Here is a 26,664-nt window from a genome sequence, read left to right as displayed (position 1 = left end):
AGAGGATAAACCCACCCATCCTGACGAGTTCACAGGAATGTTTCAAATACATGAACTGTTCTTTCCATCTCCTGCAAGACACACAGAGCAACAATTACATATAGAACCAGACAGAAATAAAGTGACATTACATAACACCATTTACCAGGATACTTTTTTTTAATATCTGAACAAATAATTAATATGAAAATAGACATTTATGTTTATTAGCTGCCATGTACTATCAAAATACAGTAAAAGAGGAACTAATTAAAGAAGTATTAATGCAGAAAAGCACTCCACTATGACAGTCCAGTAAGAAAAGCTAAGTCTATTAGGGTCCTCTATATGATTAATGTGTTTGATATGTATCAGGAAACCATTACAATGGCACACTGCATGAACTGAAGTCGTATGGCACACCTCTGCTACTGGTGACTCAGCTATAAACACATATCTGCACCATCTGGAGAATCAATGTGAAGATCAGTTTCAACATGCTCCTGCTGGACAAATGCCTTTTTCATCTACCTAACATTTGGCACAGATCATCAATATATTTGTAGGTGAAGATGCTAGAGGCATAGCACAGAAATGGTATAAGAAGTATTTTGTGAGAACTCTACAACATCCCACGCTAAGGCCTATTCAGATTTTGTTGTAAAATATTTGTGGAGAAAAATATTTATAGTGTTCAGTGATCCAACCAGAAACCAGCAACAGTTGTCCATTTTTCAGCAAGGTTGGCTATCAGCAAATTGATACAAACCCCCTCTACAGTTAGAACAATGATCAGTTGATGCAGACAGTAGGCCTTTGATAGAAAATACTTTTGAGGCAAAGGATAATAGTAAAGCAGAGAACTGGCTTGCAACATGCTGTACTGGACTGTCTCAAGGGTATACTTAATCTAGAGAAAGTTTACAAAATTTAAGGTCTTTGTATGGAACTCAGAACCAGTGAACTACATGGAGCAGAGGTAGGTAAATACTCTTTTTGGGCTATTTACACAAATGCAAGAGCAACTGTAGTGACTTTGGCTCAGAGTACCTATGAAGCAGCCACTCCATTTTCACTCTGGTAGCACATGCTTCTCCATGCTGCTGTATTCCTTCCTTTTTCTCCTCCATTCTTTTAGGTAGAAAAGGATTACTAGAAATAACCTCTTTTTTTAAAAGTCATTACCACACTAAACTTTTTTTTTTCAGTTTATAGACACCTTCCTCAAAGTGTACTTAAAGCTTTTGCCTGCTAATACACACACACTAATAAATCAACTTAGCTCTTGAAAAAAGTCTCATAAAATTCAGGAAAAGACTAAAAGAAACATCACCTCTATCAGCTGTGATTTGTCATAGTCTCTACGATGTCTGTAGATGCATTGACTGAGGAGTGAATACAATCTCTCAAGTTGGTCAACAGTCAAGTTGTCGCTTTTCTTAACCACCAAATCAAGCAGTTTCTGTTGGAACAACAAAAGCTGAAGTTAGAGTTTTTATAATCACTTTTTTAAAATTTACTTTTTAAAGGACAAATCAGAAATGCAGTCTCCTTCTGAAGCACTACTTTGGAAGGACACACACAAATAAAATGGACTACACCTGGGTATCAGCAAGGCCATTGTTTCTGAGTAGATCCAAAATGGATTCAATGTCTCTTTTCACTTCTCTGCTTTTACCCACACTCTTGTGTTAGATTCTGTACTCAGTATAGCTGGAGCAATGTTTATTCTCTTTGAAAAAATACTTTGCCTTATTTCATCCTAGTCAATAATTGTGAGAAAGCAAACCATAAAAACTGCTTTGACAGCTAAAGCAGACATTTTTAAGAACTCACACTGCAATGAAATTCTAGATACCACCAAATGGAAGCACATTTGGAATTCCACCTATATTGGAAAATGGTACGATAAAAGAAGAGGGAGGGACAACACCACATGCAAAACTGCTCATAAACAAAAGGTGAAAGTGTGTATTTTACATAGTAGCTGAGATAAAATGTAAGATTTTTTTTTTCCTCTCAACACGTTGTTTCCAAAGAGATTATCATTTGTACTCCATGGAACACGGGATCTGAATTTTATAGTAGGTCAAGCTAGTTTCTACTGCAGAAGACAGTAAATATTGTGGTAACTCTGCTTAAATAGAGACAAAACTGAAAGATAATTAACTACTAGGGGTTCAGTCTGTGACACGAAATCATCAGCACAAATTTCAATTTGCTTTCCAATCCACAGCTCTTTCCACCAAATACACATACTGGGGAAGAGAAAAAGAAGATGTTAACTCCTAATTACTAGGCACCCAGCAGTTCCTCAGTAACTGGTATGTCCAATTAACACATATGAGTACCTGCAAAAACTGCAATTAAAATAGTGGACTGCTGTGTCATTACTGGATTTGTAAAGGTAGTAATGATGTGAGAGTAAGGATTCAGCAGTTCTATTAACTTTTTGTCCAAGAAACACCAATCAACAAATCATCTTCCAAAGTCACTGCTGCCCTAATACTTGTTTGCAATCAAAAATAAGGGAAACGTTACTTCAGAACACAGAAAGGAAGCAGCTGTTTGTGGAGTCCATCTATTTTTTGGTTCCATTACCTTTAGTCTGTCATGGTCAACAATCACAGAGGGTAAAGGATCCGATGGTTCCTCTGGGACCTGCTCCAAACTTGTGGGTTTTGACTGTTCCATAGTGACTTTTCGAGTTTTCTTGCTTTTGAATACACCTGTAATTTGAAAAACAATTACCAGCACTGTCAGATTCTCAAAATGAACACCCTGTTTCTTCACTTTGGCTTGAGTTTGCTTCTTTGGTTTCTTGAGGTTTCTTGAACCAAACATGCACGACTGTAGCAGTGCACATTATTCATCAGCTTTGCAGAATTCTGAATGTTTACAGGTGCATAAAATCACTGTTCAGGAAACAAGCATGAAATTGGTCATCTTTCAAACTTAGAAAACTGAAGGTCACTGAAAGAGTTTTCCTATTGTATCATTTCTACTTACCAACATCCAATTACACAGCTTCTAAGGGAAGTTCAGACATGAAGCTAATGCTCAAAATCTTTCTGCCTAAGCGGATCAAATCCTCATTTTTCTCTCCAAAGTATCCCATGACTTCATCACCATGGTAATTCTAACATCTGCTCTACTCCTCAATCTTCATGCTTTTGTGACACATTTGAGTTTTCTTCCACCTCTGTATTAAAACAGTTGTCCAGTCATGTTCTGGACAACAAGATTTTTTTTTTCATCTCCTTTCACTGTTTTTCTCCTCAACAATTAGTTTTTTTTTTTCCTGAGAAAAACATACTGTATTTAGAAAAGCAAATGTTCTTAACACACATCATAGTTCTCATATTTTGACACCCTTTCTTCTACTATTCTCTTTACCCTTAGAGGAAATATGTATGTACAAATACAGGCAACATTTATATAGTGATACTCTCATAATTCAGATCTCGCATTAAAGCTCATTTACTTTGTAAATCTCAGCGCTGACTTTTTGAAGTAAAGATTTCAGTCTTTCAGATAATTCTGAAATGCTAATTAAAAAGGCAATCATGCATAAGACTTTTATTTCTCTTCCCTGAGGAAACTATGTCTCTTGTCTTCAAAGGACATGGCCCCTTCTTTTATGCATCACCAGGATTTTCTTTCTCCTTCTCTTATCTTTTTGCAGCACTGTTACTGTTTTGACTCCAAAGCCAGATACCTTTTCCAGATGATAAACAACAGTTTATCTGGCTTTTGCTGAGTTAAACTGCTTTAACTTTTGCTGTGAGCAAATGTTTTTAAAGGAATACATTTTGTATTTCTATCATCTCTTATCTAATATCAGTGATGAGATTATCACAAATCTCTAACAAAGCAAGTCAAAACATATAGATGAAAATAAGATGGAACATATAGACCAAAATATATGTACATATATGTATGCATGTGTGTGTACATATATATTTGTGCACTCATAGTATTTTTTAATCTTTGTTTAAATGTTATCTCAGCATTTACAATATATACCATAAAGCCTATAAAAATAAATAGAACACTAAGTATGGAGATATGCTTACTTGCCTAAGATAACATTAGAGCAAGTAAAGGGTGGACTTCTAATTTATGTGGAATTGAATGTTGTAAGCATACTAAAAGATTCAAACAGACAGGAGTTGATGTTACTATATAACTGTAACATAGGATATTATAATTAAAAATAATTCAACTTGGACATTAAGATAAGGACAGAAAGATTGAAAACAAGCTTTACCTTCTTTATCTGCTTCAGCATCTTTAGTTTCAATGTCTGTGCTCTGCAGTGTTTTTTCATTATTGCTGCAATGTGGCAATTCAGCTTTCACTAGATTAGCTCCTTGACTTTCACTGGAAGCTTCTGTTTTCTCCTTTGGCTGATATTCAGATGAAGATTTTTGCTTGTTACTAGACCCATTGCTGTTGTCGCAGGGTGAAACAGCATCAGCTGATTCCATTTTACCATTATGACATTCTGGAACAGGTTTACCCTCTAAGCTGGGTACAGATGTCTCCCCATTCACACAGTCCCCTTTTGATGTAGAGTCCTTCCTTAATTGCTTTTCAGCACTCAGGGTAACGGTGTCGGTTATTAATAGAGACTCATTTGAGCTCTCTTCTTCTGTGGATGCAAAATTGTTTTCCTTTCCTGATGTCCCATTGTTAAGCCTCTGCTCTGCATCTATATCCATAATATCACAAGAGGATTCATCATTTGTTATAGAGAGATCTCCTGCTTCCTCCCCATTCTCCTCAATGCAGTCAGCGCTGATCTCTAGCTCTCCATTTTCCAGCAATTTGCTGTCCTCTCCGTGATTTTCATCATCAGCAAACTTTGCATCATCTTCATCTTTCTTCAAATTATTGACTTTCCTCTTCTTAATAATGCCTTTGCCCCACTGTGAGCGCCGTCTTGATTTTCTCCTTATTCGAACTGAATTACAGAAAAGAAACTTTCAGATGTTTCAGCACTGTTAACTCCTCAGTAAACAGACAAGGATATTAGAATATGCTGTAGTATGTGCAAGGCAATCAAATGTGTTCACACTTCCAGGAAAAAGCAAGCTGTCTATTGATTTCAATGTACGCAAATAACAGATACCAAGGAATTTTAGAAATTTAAGGAGCGAACACTCAGTTGTAAACAATTCCTATTCTGAACCACTGCAACAAGGAAGTCTTGTTAGCCTTTCCTATTCAATGTGTTTTATATATACCCATTCGTAGGTAAAACACTAAAAGCAAGCAGCTAAGCAATTACGTAGAGCTCAGTCAGTCATTCTGGTTTGGGTAATGCAGAGTCTAAAGACATGTATTCTCGTTTTCCCTTTCTATACCTACAGTAATTTGAAATCATTAGAAAACTAAACAAATGGATTCAGAGAACAATTCAAGTTGGAAGGGACATCAGGAAGTTTCTACTTCAACCTACTACTCAAAACAGGGTCAGCTACCTGAGCAGATCAGGTTGCAGAGGGCTTTAACCAGCCATGTGATGAAAACCTCCATGGATGCAGGCTAAGCGGCCTTCATGGGCATTCCATATCGATGCATAATTGTCACAACAGCAAAAAGGCTTTTTTGCTCTATATCCAGCCAGCACCTCTCATTTCAATTGTCAATTCAAATACCTCTTGGCTTTTGAAATCAGCTAAACCTCCTCAGTCTTCCGTTCATTCCCACCTCTGCACTCAAGCTGACTGCACTAACAAAATGTTTTAAAAAAATGAAGGTCTTTGGTTTAGACCTAGACCTTTTAGTAACTCTGCCTACAGTGAGACCTCAAACACATCCACATCTATGCAATGAGCCTGTAAGCAGAAGGGAAAGCACAGTGCCTTAAACTACCTTAACCACCAGTGCCTTCCACTCATATTATACAACTCAACTTGAAGCAACATGGTTGTGTGATCCTCTTTTCATTATTTCTACATCTTTTTTCATTTTTCCTATTCCTTGCTGGGCCTTTGAAAAACCACAAAATAAACTTTTTTTTTTTTTTTTTTTTTAAAACCAACCTGTTTGCAGTATGATACAACTAATGCACCATTTCAAAAGAGGGTTCGGGGCACATTTACAATACAATCAGCAAATAAAGAAGGAAAACCACTCAAATATAATGCCATTGTCAACATCCTTTTCAAGAGCACTAACAAGGCACAGCCTAGAAGACTAAGAGAAAGATTAGGACAAACAAACTTCTACATTCAAATTCAAGTAAGACTGCTCATATTTTGCAATATTGCTGAAGTTGCAGCCAACTGATTATAACTGAAAAAAAACCAGCAAATAGTTTCCAGAGATAAATCAATTTTCTCCATTTCATAATGAACTCCTTTGCTGAGCACCTCTATAATGTTCTTGGTATTCATAAGTTGCTTTGATTTATGGATTAAGCGCTAGACCTGCATCTGCCAAACTCACACTGAGTTACAAAGATCTTGCTTGGAAGATGTAAGCCCCCTGCAGGTACAAGTGTTGAGAAGTAACTGACAGGCATTCAGAAGCACAGCTGTACTTCAGAATTTCCTCCCATGAGTCTCCTCATGCACAGCATACCCTCCTAGCATTTAGTAGTATTTATACCAACAAAAACAACTTATCTACTTTGGGTTTTCACTCACACTTAGTCAACAGAACTCAGCTAACGTAAAATTTTCCCCTCCCAGACTCTTACAACCTATTATTTCGTAAGGCAGTACTGTCATCACCTGAGCTACCCAGAGCTAGCAGTGACCAATGCCTGTAAAATCCTGATTCTTTTTGTCCCTATACTTCTAAGAATAAACTGTTTTCCCCTGTTACTTGAATAAAAGCCTTTCTGGTTTCAACCCCTTCCATCCCAACCACTGAAACCTTTTCTCCTCAGGCTTTCATAAACTCATCTAAGTCTCCCATTTGAATTTATTCAGCACAAAATTGCTCATCATTTTCATGACCTCAGTATCTAATGTATCTTTGAGCCCATTCACCAGTGTTCACCCTCTTGATTGTAACAGAAGTAGACTTCCCCTTCAAAACAGCACTTTTTTTTCTCATCTAGGCTCCACTGCTCTTTGCACAGGAGTACCTTTTGGGATATGAGAAGAAATTTTGATTCTAGATCTATAACATCAATACGCAGATTTTTCTAGTACACAGCCACACCCCTAGGAAGTGCAAAAGATTTTGCAAGGAACGCAACATTTTAGAACAGGATTCACACACCAGTCTTTCTGTCCTGCCCACTTCCCCAGATATATCCAAGGTAATGGTACAAGCAGGAGGAGTGTTTAACAGAGCAGTGAACCATGTGACCAATGTAGATGTCAACATCAGATTTCATCACCTAGATTTGATTCCCTTTATATCTACTGGAAAGAAAAAGACACTACTGAAAGGATAATATGAACCCCAGAAGCTGTCATATAAGGCAGGAGAAAGTAAAATTTATCTCTGAATCCTGCAAGAAAGTCGTCTGATTCAAAAAGTACAAATGATGCAAAGCTAAAGGGCAGGAACTGAGGGCTTAATGGAACTTAACCTGGAATCCCCTCTTGTCTGCCTTAATGTCAATATTTTGTTAGGCTGTAAACTATCAAGAAGAGAACCCCACACGTTATTTTATAGTCAGTATGATTCATGATGTATTAAAGTTTTCAGTAATAGAATGGGATAGATATTTGCAGAAGAAAAACTTCAGGTTAACTTTGTTTAAAAAAAATTAACCGAGTATATCCAAGTGCAAGTTACCACCTTAACTCCTTTTTAATTATTCCCTTTAAAACTTGCTCATCTGGAATCTATCCATTGATAAGCCTGTCCTTTGGCAGTACTTGTGCCAGAGGCAGTAGAAATACTATTATCAGAGGAATCCTCCTTTATAGAACTTAGTTTCTACAACTCAAACTATTATAATACCAATTATTCGCACATTAATATATTCACTTGCCTTCTGAATTGCTGAACTCTTCTCTCTGTAATCTTCATATAACCTCTGTGGATTTGCCAAGGGGATCCATGCTTCAGTTCTAGCTTCTTTATTTTTTTTGGGGGGGGGTAAATCATTATTCAGAACTTTTAAACAGAGAACTTTTGACCACAATTTGCATCTAACTTATCAGACAGTATTTCTCCCAGAGATGGCCTTCTGTGATTAGGAAAGAAATCATGTACTTACTTCAGAAGGACTGTTCCTCTAAGTTTAAGAAAAATGAAACCTATAGTAGACCTTTGAAAATTCTGAATTCTTGCCCACAAGTTCTGCTTTGATATGCTCAAGTCAGAGACACCAAGTAATGATCGTATCTTCTGGTGAAATAAGCATCCCTATCTAGTGATGCACACCAATCCTGCCCAAAGCTGAGCACAGATCTTGCGCATTAAAGAACAGTGACAGTCAAAAAAAAAAAAAAAAAAAAAAAAACCAAAAGAAACCCCCACACTCCAAACCCCAAAACACAACAACCAACCCAAAACAGTATGAACATAAAAAAAAAAATCATATGTTTTCCACATTTTTGAAGTATATCTGCACGATCTAGAGGTAACTGCAACCTTACTGTTTAGCATGGTCTCAGGAAAACAGATCTCAAAAACACAGGTGAATGGCACAGAAGGTTCAGAGTTGACATACACACTGTTGCTGTCCCCTAAATCTTGCAGTACAGTGACAGAACTGCAGACTATATAGAAATTAGCAGTTGTAAAAGGAAGCAGATATAATTAGAAGATTCAAAGATTGTTAGTAATTAAAACACACATCTGCCTTCCTTAATGTGGCTGAACTCTAATGAGATGATGTAGCAGTCAAAGCAGATGTTTCTCTTGAAATTTCTGTAGTTTGACTACTACAGTATATTGAGTGTAGAACAGTGTGAGGCTAACAAGTTCACTTCATGCTGCAGAAAAGAAGACTCCTGTATGTCTCTGCACTGCTTAAAAGTCCATTAGAGAAAGTGAACCCTCTGTCATTAAATGATAGAACTCACATCCATCAAACAGTAGATTCTCTGTTGTTATTTCATGAAGAATTCCTGGGGATTAAATCCAAAGGAGCTTCTCACGGCAAGCAAGATCACCATGGATCTAGATTTTATGTGCAGTATCAAGAACCACTTGAAGCAAGGCACATGTTTTAAGTTTCTCTTCCATGATCAAACCCCTAAACTTCTTTCTGATGTCTTATGTGTAAAGTAACTCAAAGCCTTGAGAAAGCACTTATTACCACCAATTTACGCTCTCTTAGGCGGCATCCAGGATATATCTATATCTGCCACAGTAATTTAGCTGCTTCCAGTAGCTCCACGTTCCTTACCAAGGGACACTGAATAGTCCACTTGAAAGTCTCTGGAGTTTTCAGTCTCAAAGTCCCAAACTGCAGTCAGAGATAAGCAGCAATAAAGAACCGAGCACAATTCCACAATGGCTTAAAAAGCAAAATGTGGTGCCAGCTTCCACTAACAGACAAAGCCATTTCTCCCTCCACAGCCAGCTATAGGATTTCCACTACCTCATTTGTGCCGGCACTACTGTTCCTGCAGTAAAACAGATAAGGGAACTAAACCAGTCTGAAACATTACGTTGTGTTTTGTTGGGTTTTTTTTTTTCCTTCTTCTCCGAGTTAGTTTTCAACATCTTCAGTTGAGCTTTCCAACTCATGAATGACAGTGCTGGCACAGAGGATGCTGAGAACATGCAGCCAATGAAAATGCAAGACAGCACTTTTAGTAGTAACCCACTGACCTGCTTGAAGTGACTGTGGAACCAACCGCTAAAAGGCACAATTTTCTTCACCTACATGAAAGGCACTCAAGGCACACATCTGACAAATACATTAAATATGTTGTATACACATTTTTAATAGTTTCTCATCATTTGTTTTGTAACCAAGTATTTGAAGAACCTGGGCACTTTCAGGCCACCAGGAGGAGTCAATTTCCACAAGAGATGAAGCATGTTTCCAGAAAAAACACTCTAGCTGCAGTACCCCAACTGTTTTCTTCCCTTAGTCAACTGCTTTCCCCATCCCTCCCCTGTCAGAGTTTCAACTGAAGCTCTTCCCAATATTTCTCACAAAACTCTCCCAGTATCTTCTGTTCCTCCCCACTTCAGCTGAACAAGATACAAGGTACTTTACATCTGTGGTGTGTATGCCATGCCTGGCCAACAAAATGTTTTAACTGATCAGCTGGCCAAGACAGGCAGAACCACCATTTTCCATCTACAGTCTATTCCTTCAGCACAGGTGTAGATCTATCCAGCTACCAATTTTCACAAAACCTGCAAAAATCTTAATTTCCCACCCCTCAACTCCTGTCAAATCTGTCTGAAACCTGGCTAAATGATTCAAAAGTTATTAGGGGAGCAGAGATGGACAGAGAGCACAGGTATAATTTTCATGGGAAATCAAGCTAAAAATATAATTTACATGAAACCAGAGTAATTATGTTAGTAGAGAACATGACAAGACAATCACATAGGAAAATTAAAGAGAAAAATGAAGTCAAAAGAGAAAAGACAATCAGATTAACATCACCTGTGGAGACCATCATTAAACTTTCCACCTCTGTAGATCTGATCATTTTCCTTATGCTGAGCAGATCTTCTGCACAATAGCAATTACAGCTACATACGTTTTTGGTGCATTCAGTTGGCTCTTAAGGACTACTGAATGACACGTTCCCTGCTGCAAGAGAATACGAACAAACACAAGGTTCTCCTGCAGTTTCACAGGCAGAGAAGAGGTAGAAGGCAGCATCCACACAGGAGATCAAACTGCTCTCATTCAGAATGGCAACTCCTACACCTCCCAGAATGAAATTATAAAGAAAGAGACATTCTTCTCAGCTCTGAGTAAAGATGCCCTCAAATTCCAGAAAATCAGTTTTAATAGTGTTTTTCAAGTTACAGTACTTGCCTCTATCTCAGGTTAAGAATTAATCCAAGCCAACTCTCTCCTGTCAAACCTTCCCTCCATTATAAAGCAGAAATGCAGAGTTTCATGACAGCAAAGATTGCCATTTAGCAAAACAAAAGAAACTTACCAAAAGGCATGTGATCTATTATTTATTTAGAACTAGATTTTCTGCAGTAATTTCCTACATCCTTTCTCATATCCCTACAGTGTTTTATATAGAGACCACTAATCACTTCCATAATTGGGAAAAGTTAGCAGTGGGTTTACTTCATATTTCACAAAATTACTTTCATAGAAAACATATTTCTAATACTTCACGTAACACAAAGTGTTTCTTTTTTTATTTGCTCCAAATGTCATTTTCATTGCTATCATATTTATCACATAGCATAAAAGACTTCTCTATGAAGAAAACAAAATCTGCAGTTTAGCATAACAATATATTATTGCTAAATACTGGGAAAAAAACAAAGGAAAAAATAAATAAACGTGAACTTGAATCTTCTCCACAGAGTTTATTTATCTGCAATACTAAAGGAAGCCACTGCAAGACAGTAAAATAATATGCAACAGACTCCATCTACTGGAAAAACAGAGCAGTAAGACAGATGTATAGGAGACAGCATCCCAATAATTAAAAAGGTGATAATGTTTTATGTGCCAACATGTACCTAAACCAATCAAAAATTATCAAGTTAACATACACATCGAACTTCACATTGCTGGTAGCTTCCTCTTCTAAACTCATACACACAAACATGAAACAAGACACTTCTCATCAGTGCTCAGTGACAACAGGGCAAAGATTGAAATACAAGACATTCAAATTAAAATTAAGAAAAATAAATTATTGTGAGAGTAGCCAAGCACTAGAAGAGGTTTCTCAGGCACACTGCGGAGCCTCCATTCTTGGAGATATTTAAAACACAACTGGACACAGCCTTCAGCAACTATCTCCGAGCAGGGGAGTTAGATTAGATGACCTCCACAGGGTCCTTCCAACTATGCCAATTTTATGATTGTGTGATCATACAACTACTTATATCAGACTTTTGACCTACATCCCATTCTGAGTTACCATCAGAATACTTGCACCTTTCTCAAAATACATGGTCAATATGGAAATATTTTAAATTATCTGTGGCAAAACTCTCCTTAACGGATTTTCAACAACTTCTAGTAACCCAACACTCTTAAAACTCACCCACATTGATACACACTCCACCACAGGAAGCCTTTGAATAGAAACAACTGTTTTCACTTTCTATCATCAGTCCTGGCTAACTGGGGAAGTCCTAGTTGACTGGAGACTGACAAATGTGATCCCCATCTAGAAAAAGGATCTGGGGAACTGAAGGCCTGTCAGTCTGACCTCAGGACTAGAGTAGGTCATGGCAGAGATCATTTTGAGTGCCATTACACAGCATGTGGAGGGTAACCAGGTGATCACACCCAGTCAGCAAGAGTCCTGCTTGATGAATCTGATCTCCTTCTACAAGAAAATGACTCACTTTGTGGATCAGGGAAAGGCTCTGGATGTTGTTTACCTGGACCTTACTAAAGGATTTGACACTGTATTCCACAGTACTCTCCTGGAAAAACTGGCTTAGATGGGCGGATGCTGTGATAGGGAAAAAAAAACAGCTGGGTGGCCAGCCCTAGAGTGGTGGTGAATGGAGTTAAATCCAGTTGGTGGCCAATGCCAAGTGGTGTTCCCAGGGCTCAGTATTGGGGCCAGTTCTCTTTAATATTTTCATCAGTGATCTGGACAATGGGATTGAGTGCACCCCTCAGTAAATCTGTGGATTACATTAAGATGGGAGGGAGTGTTGATCTGCTTGAGTAGGATGGCTCCACAGAGGGACATGAACATATTGGGTGGATGGGCTGAGGCCAACTGTATAAAATCCAGCATGACCAAGTGCCAGGTCCCGCAATTAGGTCACAACCACCCCATGCACTACTACAGTCCTGGGGCACAATGGCTGGAAAGGTGCCTGGTAGAGAAAGACCTGCGGGTGCTGACGAACCCAAGTTATCTAAACATGAACCAGTAGTGTGCTCAGATGGACAAGGAAGCCAGACAGCATCCTGACCTCTACCATGAATAGTATGATCAGCAGGACCAGGAAGTGATTGTCTCTCTGTACTCAGAACTGGTGAGGCCACATCTTGTAAGTACTGTGTTCAATTTCAGGGCACTCCTACAAGACAATGAGGTGCTGGAGCTGATCCAGAGAAGGGTAACAAAGCTGGTGAAGAGATCTGGAGAACAGGTCTTATGAGGAGTGTCTGAGGGAACCGAGGTTGTTTATTCTGGAGTACAGAAGGCTGGGGGGAGACCTCACTCTCCACAACTCTCTGAAAGGAGGTTGGAGCCAGGTAGCTGTTGGTCTCTTCTCTCTCATAACAAGTGATAGGACAAGAGAAAATGGCATCAAGTTGCACCAGGGGAGGTTTAGACTGGAGATTGGAAGAAACTTCTTGACTGAAAGGGTTCTTAAACACTGAAATAGGCTCCCTAGGGAAGCGGTTGAATCCCCATCCCTGGAAGTGTTCAAAAGACAGAGATATGGTATGGGAGTAGATAGTTTAGCACCAGCCTTAGTAAAGTTCGTTAGTGACTGGGCTTGATCTTAAAGGTCTTTTCCAACTCAAATGAATTTATTTTATGATTCTGCAACTATTTTGTGCCACATTTCTGATAGCCTATCTGGTCTAACAAAACTGAAAAATAAAACCTGAAATACATTAGAAAAACTAAATAAATCACAAAAGGTAACTAAAAAATACAGTTTCATCTACATAACTTCAGAAAACAAACCAACACATGCTGAACTCATTCTCTATGTACTAGCCCTAACCAGTAAAGGGGACTTTAAATTGGGAAAGGCTGCTACACTGTCTACAGCCCACTCTGATTTGACAGAAGATGCTTGGCAATGATTTTTCCTTTAGGTTCTTAAGTGTTTCATATGAACTAACCTTTTAGCAGCTATTTTCTAACATACAACAAAGCAAGCTCCTAAAAAACTTAATTTACACAGGCAAATAACATTGGTGATTTTTCCTTTAGATGCATCTAAAGAAAAAAATTAATTCAAGTTCAAATAGCAGGAAAAAATGGAAGATTTTCAGAATTAAGTACAGTTTCTATCTCTGTGTAATAATAATACATGAATTACTGTCTGTATTCCCGTACATAATACATTTCAGTCTTAAAAAAAAAAAAATCTTAGCTCTTAGCCTTAAAAAAAAAAAACCAAAACACTTTACTTCTAAAATTCTCTTCTCTAAACTTGTTTCTTCCATTTATACAATCACTGTCTACCACGTAACTGTCTGCTATTTAAGCTCCCTACAATCTGCTCGATTCTGCTCTCACCTTACTCTAGCTCCTGACTCCAAACACTTTTTTAAGCATGTTTATGTATTTTCTCGTCTCCACTGACCTTTACCATATCTATCTTTTAGATGTGCTCATGTACTACTTGAATCCCTTCTGCAGATTTCTGATTGCTCATTAATTCTCTCATTACCAGATATATCACATTCCTCCTGAACTAGTTACCTTTCCCAGACTCAACTTTAAAGGCTGATTTTCATTTGATCACAGTCCCAAATACCACTACGTTTCACATTTTCTTGCCTTCCAACCTGAATCACCAAAACACTAGCAGGAATGGTGCTTAAACACTGTTTACACACAGAAACACCATCTGTTTTCTTCAGGCAATGGTTCTAGTCTTCAAACAACTGCCACTGCATCCACAATATAAGGTGGAGAAGAGAGCAGAGGTACCAGAGCTTCCTTTTATACAAGTCACCAGTAATGGCTGCTATTTCTCCTCCCAAGCGATGTCTGGCTCGCAGATGTATAACCCTACTGAAGAGCAGGCAGAACCAGGAAAGTGCTCTCATCCAGAGTGAGACTCCCCATCTTGGATTTCATACAAAAACACACACAAAAAAATGAATTCCTTCCCTCCTCTGTCTTTGCACAAGCTGCCAAACGAGTAAAGAATGGCTTGCATCCACATTGATTTATTACGTAAGAGTTTATTCAAGCCATAACTCTGGACAATTGACTTCAATTCCTTTAATAGAAGAAATTACAGCTTCAGGAAACAGAACTATGCACCTCTAATTAATTAAACTATTTGACATCAACACCATAATTCATATATAAACAACATTCATCTCTGGGCAGTTGCTATCATGCCTAGAAAACTTTCATCAAGGAAAAGCACCATGAAGGAGAGCAAAGACCAATGAAAAGCTGTCAGCTTTCATCTATCAGTTTGCCTATTAAGCAATAATTGATAGTATTATTAATACTATATTAATAACGGATTCCACATCAGTGGGAAAGTCACACACAGCTATCAGTATATCCCTCATACCTTCTCTTAATCTTTTGTGTTCCCAACAAAAAATATGTTGTGTATTTACTTATTGTAATCAACTTACCTCTTGAAAATAATTATCAGTGCCTCTGACAACCTACATCACAGTCATTCCTCACAATTCTTGAGATTTTGATCACTTAATTGGGCTAATCCAGTAAGCTGCAGCAATAGTATCTTAGCATCCTCCAGCAATGGGTACTGACTATTGAAGACCGGGGCCATGAAGGAAAATACTATTAAATCTCTCATTTCTTTTGGGACTTTTAGCATGATACTGTATGTATGGAAGATAGGAAGCAAGTAATTATAGTGTACAAGAAAGTGTGAGGTAGTATATAGGTTAGGTACTTGTGGATAGACACACCAAGTATACGATTCCTAACACTCATCAGATCAAAGCAGTATTCTCCTAAGATCAGAGTTCTCTTGAAAACAAACTATTACAAAGAAAAATGTAATACTCATTACATTAGAAACACAGTTATTTCTTATCACAAACCCAGAAATCCTGCTGCTTTACAACTTCCTAGGGAGGTATTTCACACAGTCAGAAAAAGTCTTTCCTGAAGTTTCACACATTTCATGTCTAAAAACTACCTCACAAAACATCAATGAACAGTAATAGAGACACATCTCAAATGTTTGCCATTGGAAATCTCTCTGACTTTGCACAGTTATCACACTAGATACTCACATGCACATTTACTTGCAGAGTTGGGCCATACAGCCATGGTAGGTTTTTGTTTGTTCCGAAAAGCATCTTCAACTCTAGCCTCTGTTTTCCGCACAGTAGAACCATGAGGATTTATTTGTTCTGCTGCTACTGGTAAGCCTGCATACAAAAGATAACCATACCTATTCAAATAAAGCAAGCTGCATAAAACTATTGAATTTTAAAGGAAACTTGAAGTATCATGCTGCAATAAAAATACATCAATTAATATTTAATAGGACATTCGAAACAGATTAGAATCAAAAATATTTGTTTTCTACTGACAAAACAACTTACTGGTTACATGACAGCTCTGACAGTTTAGAAAAACATGACTCTCTCTCACACTTTGGTCCCCAAAGATTGCACACTTCTAACTGTATTTCCTCTATAAAGCAAAGTTTTATTGACAGTTTTAGTTTTTCCAAATTGCAAGCAGATTATTTAAAATAAATGGCAATTCATAATGGCACTGTATACCATATCAAAAAGATTATCTGAATAAAAACCTTATATTGTGTATCTGAATAAAAACCATATTATGTAAAATGGATCAACTTCATAGTCAATATGAGCTCTTAGAAAAATGTCATTCTACTTCTAACAAAATAGAATGCTTTCTGTAATGTAAATTCTTCTCGTAGCTTCTACTATTTTAAAGGTGGCTTTTATTAAATTCCAAGAATGCCAAATTTTCCTATTGGCTAAGCATATTTTGAAGACCAATATATCTCTGAAATTTCGTATTTGTGAACTAGAACTTCCTACATCAGTCTTCTAAACACCATATTACATCTTGAATAACTGGAACCATGTGATCAAGAGTTCACAACAAACTCTGAAACAGGTGAATGTAGAAATTAAAAGATTTACCTGGCAGTGAAAAGTTACAGCATAAGGTTTCTAGGTACCTAGAACCATATATCAAGCATATTTCAGTAATTGAAATATCTACCAGTTCGTTATCTGCTGGTTTCAACAAGAAGCTGCAAATTCTAATGATCTAGTTTTTTTTTTTTTATTTACTATCTCAGAACTTATCAGATTTACAGCCTTTCAACAACAGCACCTCAATTCAGTAATACAGGGACAAGAAATTCTAGTTGAACTTCTACATACTAATTTTATTACGCAGCTTATTTTTCTGTTACACTTCAGTACTATTGAGACTGGTTAGCAGTCTCGATACTAAATAAAAATGGCAGATCTGTCAAAAACAAAAATCACATAAAAAACCCAAACATGTAAGCAGTGAGAAAAGAAAGTGGTGTAAAAAATACCCTTCATTTATAACTATGTAAGATTACTAACTTGCCAAGCGAATTGTAAAAAAAATGGATAGAGATTTTTAGCCTTAACCTTCATCTTCAGTACTGTGGAAATAAATTAAGAGCTAATGCATGGCACAATTCAGAAAATCAATGGCTTTTTAACTGGGTAAAGATTTAAAAGCCTACAATATGTGTAATTTGCTTTCCAAGCTCCTCTGTGATTCCAGACAGAAACACTTCATAACATTTCCAGAGAATCTATTAGAAGTCTCATGCAGGTCAGTTTGCTCAATTCATGTTGAAGTCATTCCAAATGTAGCCAAGAAGAGGTTGGCTAAGATCTAACCAAGTACAAGGCATGTTCCTTTTTGTCCAAAGACAAATTTCTTTTCTGATGGCTGCAGCCACACTTCTGACTCAGATAATCTGAGACTCTAACACTGCCCTGACCTTTTCTGAGAGGGTATTAAGACAAATTTTATATTCAGTCCAAGAACTGCTAGCAGATTCTCATGATAAACTGGATTTATTTTCCCTGTAGTCCACTGTTTGCATTATCACCCTTCTTTCACAAGAGTCCTGCTGGCAAACTAAGAATTGTACCTTGGTAGACCTTGAAAGTAGAGATGAGACTAGAAATAAATGCAGAGAAATGCAGACACTGAATGCTTTGGGTTGTTTTTTTCCACAGTTAGACTGTATGTGTGCCAGCCTGGCACTTTTAAAGGAAAATGAAAAGAAGCATAGGGTACTCTGAGCTGAAAAAGCAGCCTGCTTCATACAGTGAAGCACACTCACTGTAACTTTAGTCTCAATATTCATTTAAGGCCTTACTTGGACTTCTCTGGTTCATATTAAGAACTACTTAAAGATACAGTTCCCCACTGCTGCCTCAAATTAGTCAAGGCAACAAGCCTGGCTGGCCAATTCAGCATCACTTCATCAGGCAGCTCTGCTCAGGCAAATAGCTTGGTATAAGCAGCCACCCTTGCATTCAAGTGACTTTTTGCACAAAACTTTTGGACAGCAAAAGGTACAGTTCACACATTTTTCCACATGTATTTTCTCACTGAACCATTATGTCAACATTTTTTTGCTGATCAGCTGTCTTGCTGCACCCAATTTGTAGAGCAAAATAGAAGTAATGGCAAGGTTGATCACTATTCATATTGCTTCCATTCATTACAATGACCAGTACCAAGATTATGTGCCTGAAGTGCCATCTTCTTCATGTTCTACACCACTCTCTGACACAACTCGTGACCCAAGCATAGGACAAACTCTTGTGCTTGCCTTACAGCATGAAGTTTCCCAGACCTCGAAAGCTTGTTACATTTCAATTCATTCATAACCAGTTAAGCACAACATTCCAAACCTTCAGTCCTTGCTAATCCATACATGATTTTAGCCTTCCACACTCTGCACATGGGACAAACTACAAAGCCATTTGTTCTCAAAATCACCACAATGCAGTGCAGAAGCATAAGTAGCTTTGACATGTGATTTGTAGGTACCTGTGACACTGTAACTACATCCATGCCAATGCATAGAATGCACTTTGAAACTTCTCTATTGTTGCATGCGAGCTGCTGTCACCCACAAAACACTGGTGCTGCTAGTCACCTACCTGTATCTGAAGTTCCACTAACCAGCATCTGACACCCATAGTCTTCGGGATTTTTTTCTGATTTAACAAGCTCATTGTATGACAGCATCAGACTTGATTATGACTTTTGAAAACCCACCTCTGAACAGGGTCTCCAGGTTTTGCCCCCAGAAATATATATTGCTTTATGACAACCACAAAAAAAAGGGGCAGCATTCCAGTTAACCCTTGAGACACTTGCTAAGAGGGACTAAGAGATTGACTGTAAAGTCAATCTCTCTTACAAAGAGCTCTTACAAATGGTTACTGTAACCTCAGAAACAATAACCTTTAACAATCAGGGGGAACTCATAAAGACAATTAACTGAGCATAGCTCACAGTATGACACTAAGGCCAGAATTGTGAATATTCTTATACTTCTGATGGGAAGTACAGAAGGCATTATACTAGTTCTATTTTACAACCACAGTGAATTACAATTGGTGCTCTTATCCACAATTCAAGACACACATCGGAAGCTTGTACAGAATTAGACCAAAAAAATGCATGATTGAATAGGAAAACAAAAAGGAACTGTATCTGTTTAAACTGAAGAAGAAAAAGCCTACAGATACTTGTATAGTTCAAAGAAATTTATTAATAAAGGGTCTTGAGTCTGAGAGAATTATTTCAAGAACTAGAAGCCACACGTTAAGCCCAGCCAAATTCAACCTAGAAATTGAATAATGCAGTTTCCTCACCAAAGCAAGAGGCAAAGCAGGAAACAAATTTGCCAAGGCAAAGCTAGTATTACTGAAATCAGTGACCTTAAACCAGCATGAAATTTTGTTCTCATGTTATACTTCAGTAATTTCAAACCTTTTTCAGTTTTCAGAACCTGAATAATTTTTCATGAAGGTACAGAATCTTTCATGTGACTTGAGCTCTGCTGCCATACAGGGAATATGTTTGGGCTTTAGATCACTTCAGAAAGCTGGGCATAAACTTGAAGGTCTATGGGCTAGAAGCTGAAAACAACTGCACTAATTTAAATAAAACTAAGTCAATGATGTCCTCTGATGCGGTGAACTACTGTAACATTAAGTTCACACTCCCATCAATGCGGATGCAATAGTTGTTTATCAACAGATTATCAGCAAACGTACACTTGTGGACATGCCAGGGCAAACTGAAAACCCACCCTTTTAAATGTCATTGTCCCCAGTTATAACAGTCTGCATTACATTGCATTTTCAGAACACAGCTCTGATTTCACCATATCTTCAGTTAGTAGAGCAATGCCAGTATTTATCTGTTCACCACATCCTACAACACTTTTTGTGCCAATAGGCAACACATCCGTCTTTTAAAGGGGATGATGTCTTATCAGACCAGCTCACATAGCTGGAAAAACTAGAGATGTTTCAAGCTCAGTCACCCTTTAACACACGCTGCCCGAGTCTGACACACATTTCATATTTCATCTTCAGTTTAGAATGTTTATGATAAATGAAGTTAAACATACCTCTTTTCCTTCTCGCTTCCTTGATTTCTTCACACATCTTATTAAATTCTGGATCCAGTTCAGCAGCAATGATAGCGTGAGCAGTATCCTTCAAAGTACAAGCTCTATGCCTAATTATTTTATCTAGAAAACAAGAGAGCACACTTGCCAATTCTATCCCACTCATGTAAATTCTTCACCATTTTATGTTGTTCTGTATTGTATATTACAGCACTGATATACAGAGAAGTAACTGGGAATTATAAAAAATGCATGAAAATGTAGATGGATCGGTACCACAGCATGCTCAAAAATCCCAACCCAATTTTTGTTCCTTTAATCAATAGTGGCATTTATAAGCACATGTAAACAGTGAATAGTGAACATACCTAAATCAAGTTGCAGTCCTTAGAAAGTTGCTAAAATCAGCAAGTGTACCAGTCTCTACAAGCCAGAGATCTACACAGTATACTTGAAAGCAGTACAGAGAGTCACAGAAGTAACAGGAGACTCATCCAGGAATTAGTTTACCCACTGAGGGGTCTAGGAACATTCATACAATTATACTGCCTGCAAAATCATACTAGATGTCTCCTGAATCTGTAAGGTAGACCTGGTTTAGTTATATTCTTATTTTTAACCCTAAATTACTGCTCAATTTTTATTTAACAGCTACTAGAAGATTTGAAATTGGGCTAAACCAGATTACTGTATTGCTTATATTGAATAGCTATGTTTCATTTTAATCCATTGAGGAAAAACTGGCAAGAAACAAGCCTTGAGTCTGCTACATTTTCATTTCTATTTGGGGAACAGGAAAAAAAAGAATTGCCCATACTAGAAGCCTAAATGCGAGTCATGAAAAAAACATTTTTTCAGAGAAGATAATCCCCTATCTTTGAAATACGCAAAAGAAATTATTTCAGTGCTGCTGAAATTTGAAAAGTAACTGTAACTTAATAAGCCAATATGTGAAGAAAATAAACATCTAGAATGCCATTTTTCAATGAAACCTACAACACTCATTGTTTGCTTCTAAAGCACAAATATATTTGTCAGTTCATCCTTACTGAATTACTTTTTCCAGTTGATGGAGGTAATTCAACAGCAAATATCAACATAAATGTCTCCAACATATTCCACAATTAACAGATTTAATCTGTTGTAATAATCACTAAAGAGGACAATTAAGAAAATCAGTGAACATTTATTAAAGGTTTGCAATTCTAGGAACTGCAGATTTTACAGCTGGAAAAACTGCTGAGTGAAGAAGAATATCCAGTATCCAGCCTGAATGAACACTCCCTGTCTTCTACTGATACCTATTGCCACTTAAAATCAACTGGAGACTAGAAATACTTACCCATATGTATTTATAAAGCATTGTTTCATGATCACAAAACACATATTGCCTTCTTTGCAGATACAATTTTGCAATATTAGATCTTAAAAGGTAGTTACATGATAAAGTTTAAAATGTCCTCACAGAACAAAGGGGGGAAAAAGGAGACCCCCTCGCTCCCCGAAAGAAACAAAAAACACAACCAACCAACCAACCAACCAACGAAAGTTATTTGACTGAACTATTGCTATTTTCTCATATCCTGCAATGGGCAAGACTTTCCCACAAAGAGGCAAATACTATGATGTACAATACACTACAGATACATTTTCATGCCTTTATGAAGGTCAAGGTTTAACCATTCTTGGTCAAAAAAATTGGAGGGGGAAGAATTAAAAATCTTGCTATATAAACTAGCTGAAATTTCATAGCAAAGCACTTGGAAAAAAAAAAACAAACAACATAAAGGAAATAAACAAATGACATAAAACCCAGCAAACAAAAAATGCAGTTTTGAATATCTGTACTGCATGTAAAACCAGCTAATTTGGGACTCCAATTGCCTTCCCAACTGAGAAACAGAATAGAAATTTGCAGTAGAATTGCAGGATTCTTCTGCAAATTGAAGCATGAAGCAGAGGCAAACATATATGCCCAGTTTTAAAGAATAAGTGTTTACAAGTTAATATTTGGTTAATGCATCTGAATTTTTAATGTAATGCAGTGCTTATTTAGAATAGATATGATGTGCTGTTTCAGCACTGCATTCCTTACAACAGCGCCAAGAAATCCTGCATGTCAGAAGAGCAATATGTCGTTAGTTGTTGACAACCCAGAAGACAGAACTAGCTTTTATTACTTACTCAATCATGAGAAACTCTAATCCAAAAATTAACCCAGAAATAGCCAGATCCTTTTCTCCCAGCTCAGTCTTGATGGCAAGGAAAACCAAAAACATATCCCTATTCTGGTCACCCAAAATACACATAAGACTTTCTCTTTGGACAAGCTCAAATGAAAACTTCTGTCACTAAATGTTCCCCAAGCTGTCTTTGTTACTTCAAATGTGAAATTTGTTATTTATGAGCCTGAGCTGATCTGACCTTAGGATTTTGTAGTCACATAATACCTGCTTTGTAACTTAAAACTAAAAAAAAACCTTTATTTCCTAGAACTAAACAACCAAGCCCGCAGATAAAAATGGCTTGAAAGTAAGAGCAAAAGGTGGGTGTGTTTTAATAAATTTTTTCCCCAAAGCCTATCACTAAGTCACAAACGTGTTACAGTTGCATTCAGAAGGTCTATCTCATAGCCCTCATCTTCTAAACAGGAACTTTTCAGAGACACTGAGATGCTCAAGTGTCCATCAAGACTTTGATATAGTTCCCATCAATTACATATTGCTAGTCCTCAAAAGTGTGGGATCACAAAGCCAAAAACCATTTTACTGTATTTCAAAGTATTTTTTTCCAGTTGTAAACCAAAATGTTTCATAAATTGCAGAAAGTTTACTTTCCACAGACCTGAAATCAGCACTGAGTTCAAAAGGCAAAAAGATAAACACTGCCTAACTACTTGACCAGACTATACTGTATGAAGTCCATGTATGAGACATTTGCAAATGTCTCTGAAAATTTGAGAAGAAAATCAGGCCATAAACTGATTTAATGATTTCACAAAATTCAGTAAAAAGCTTTTAACACCTTGGATGGCATTTGTAGATGGACCCAGATTACCAAGTATCACATGTGTTAAATACAACTACATTAAAAGGGTGCTTTCTTCTTGATGTTTTGTTGATGACTCCTGAGGCTGCCAGCTGAAAGGTTTTCTTCTGGCAGTGTACACTGTAGGCAAAGAGTGCACAAGATGTTCTTTCCCTAGTTTTGAGCATGAACAGCCTTTACATGCACCTCAATCTACAAATTCCATTTTAACTGAAAGCAGCCCATCACACTTTGTCAAGACAATACTTTCTAATCTCTCCTAATCAGCTGCAACTGACTTCCTTGCCTGATGATTTATCCTGTTTTATTTCTATCCCCAAATAAATCGTTCAATTTCTGTGTGTGAATTTATTGTTGGAAGGTATTGTGGAAATAAAGCAGAGCACTGCCAGACTGCATGCAGGATTCTCTACAGAGGTCTCAAAATTACATTGGGGTTTTGTATATATACAAAGTCTACTCACTGAAAAGGAGCTGTCGAATTTGAAAAGAAGCCACAAAACCTAGTTTATTAGAAAACAACTCTTGAATTCTGCAGTTCTGCTCTCTTAATGTCCCCTAGTGTACCACATGCCTCAATACTAAAAGCAAAGACCCTAGGACTTGCTTATCCTAATTATCACACAGCATGCAGTTTATTTAAATGCCTGCATAATAATCAAATACATGATTAAATACTAGTTTTTTGGGTTTAGGTAGGCCAAAATAAAGTAGGTCCTTACCTCCAGGATCTTTGTCTGGATTGTATTCCAATGCATTGCTGCAGATCAAGTCAATGTCCGTTAGGAAATCCTTGGCTGTTAAGTAGTTGTGTTTATCAATTTTGGTTATTACTGTTGATAAATCCATGGGCTCTTTGATAACTTCAAGGTAATCTGAAACCTACAAACAAACAGCACAGAGAAATGACACAGGACCATATGCATTCCAATTGAACATGCCCAGTTTCACATCTTCATACTCAATTTATTCATTCCACATGCTTAGCTTTAATACATTAATTAAATACTATTATTTCTAAACAAATCTATGTTGAAAAACATAAGTTTCATCAAACTAAACAAAACATACAACTTCCAAAGCTACTTTTTTTTTCCACTAGGTCACCTGTTTATCTTTTAACTTGAATGTAACGGTATTTTTGAGGCAAAAGATTTTCATGTAAATGTGTTTTTAAGTTTCTTTAAACTTTTTTTTTTAAATAGTGTTATTACACTGTCTGGGGTTAGAAATGCAAAAAAAAAAAAAAAAAACCAAAACAAAACAATCGGCCAAATTCAAAACCCCAAGAAAAACTAAGGAAGTCATGCTTTGTTCAGCTTGCAGGTAGAATTCTCATTAAACCCAACAGTCAAATTATCAGCTTTTAAATATCTTCTTTTGAATAGTTTCTTCAATCAATCATTCAATGACAATAACAAGTCAGGTTTCATCAACTGAAGACATTAGCCTGACTAGGGAAAGACAGTCTAAAGACAAAGCCTTGTGTTACAGTTCACAGCTTACTATGAACTTTAGTTTGTAACTGGAGATTTGGCAACCACTAAGGTGCACCAAAAAGTACTTAATGTAATTAATGATACCATAAAACAGTATCTACCGCAGCTGCCAGAATGAGGTTCACAAAAAAACAAAAACAAACCCACACCAATTTGTTAGTTACTTCAAGGTGGGGGGGAGAACTTTCCACAACATACTGGAATGTTTTAATGTGATTAGGATTACAATCAATTAAAAATACTGGCAGCCCCAGAAACAGTATTGTGGGTTTTATTTTTGAAACCACCCACATGTGAACATGGCTGTCAAAATACTGAAGAGTTAAATAAATTTTCTGATCAAGCTACAATGGCTCTGTGAGATATTTTTTAATAAATTATCTGTAGACATTCATAAAAAAAGATACTAAAACATCAACTAACATTAAGGCATTACTTCAGCAAACTTCAGAACTACTTCAGAAGTTTATCATCTAATTCCTTAAATATATACATTGACATTTATGATAAAAAACCTAAATTGCAAAAATTCTCTTTTCGTCTCCCTCTATGGAAACAAGATGATAACTGGTTAGAGATTGGAAAGCCAAGCAACGGGTTTCCTTCTCTTGCTAGTGCATCTTCATCCTTACTGGAAACTGTAAACATTGCTGCTGAATTAGTCACAAAACTCCTTATCACACAGCAACATTCTCTGCAACACAAGTAGGAGCAGAACAAACTTTACACATTTTCTAAGGAAGTTGAGCAGAGCGGCTGCTGTAGAGAAGGAACGAGTTATGTGCTCAAATATATCAGTTGGGATGAAAAGGATTATATTTGCACTCTAATGCTGTGATATATTGGCAGAGTTTTTGCCAAGTCTTTAAATAACAAATTCATATTTCAATTCACTCCATCTACAAAGGACAGTCACTTGTTCTTTCATTATGTGGCGTTATTCACCTATGTCGGATCACAAGTTCTTTGGAGAAGAAACTGCCTTTACTATGACTACGAAGTTTCCTACAAAATGGACCTCCAAAACAGTATTATAAAAAAGTAATTAAATCAAAAGGAAGTTACTGCTCATACCATGCGCACACCTTAAGCTGCCACATTAAAAAAAACTCTTGTAAGCCTTTTAAAAAGCAGTCAGCTACCAAACACTACGGAAAGCTCAAATTAAAAGAGAACTTCAGGGCCCACAAAAGATGTTTATCCTGCATGGATTTTACACAATACATTGTTTTTTACAGTGCTGTACTTCTCCTTCTGGAGCTCTTCTCTTTTAGCTGTTGGGAGCTCTGGAGCCCTCAACAAAAGATCATGAACTGTTGAGAGCAGGTCTGGAGGAAGGCCACAAAGATGAATGGAGGGCTGGAACACTTGCCCTACAAAACTCAGGCCAAGAGAGCTGGGGTTGTTCAGCCTGAAGAAGGCTCCAGGGAGACCTTACAGCAACCTTCCAAGTATTTGAAGGGGGCCTACAAAATAATTGGAGAAGAACTTCTTAGACCAGCATGTACTGATAGGACAAGAGGTAAGGGCTTCAAACCAACATGATGGTGAGGCACTGGAACAGACTGCCCAGAGAACCTGTGGAAGCTCCAATCCTGGAAGTGTCCATAGCCTTAGGCAACCTGGTCTAACAGGTGTCCCTGCCTGTAGAAGGGGCTTAGAACTAGATGATTTTTAAGGGCCCTTCCAAACCAAACCATTCTAT

General features: G+C 37.3%; 1 protein-coding gene across 2 annotated transcripts in view; it reads right to left on the bottom strand.

Annotated features, from left to right (window-relative positions):
• Nucleotides 1–26,664, bottom strand: part of ATAD2B (ATPase family AAA domain containing 2B) — a 75,285-nt gene continuing 48,621 nt past the window's right edge. For both annotated transcript variants that reach the window (XM_054383440.1, XM_054383439.1), the window contains 7 exons: nt 24,183–24,342; nt 20,413–20,535; nt 16,013–16,150; nt 4,250–4,945; nt 2,581–2,708; nt 1,313–1,441; nt 1–71 (listed from right to left, as the gene is read on the bottom strand). In XM_054383440.1, the coding sequence (XP_054239415.1) occupies nt 30–71; nt 1,313–1,441; nt 2,581–2,708; nt 4,250–4,945; nt 16,013–16,150; nt 20,413–20,535; nt 24,183–24,342 (1,416 nt within the window). In that variant the 3' untranslated portion in view covers nt 1–29. The remainder of the gene's footprint in view (nt 72–1,312; nt 1,442–2,580; nt 2,709–4,249; nt 4,946–16,012; nt 16,151–20,412; nt 20,536–24,182; nt 24,343–26,664) is intronic.

The sequence above is a fragment of the Indicator indicator genome, chromosome 9, assembly GCF_027791375.1.
Source record: "Indicator indicator isolate 239-I01 chromosome 9, UM_Iind_1.1, whole genome shotgun sequence".
NCBI lineage: Eukaryota > Metazoa > Chordata > Aves > Piciformes > Indicatoridae > Indicator > Indicator indicator.
This window is presented reverse-complemented; position numbering and strand designations above follow the sequence as displayed.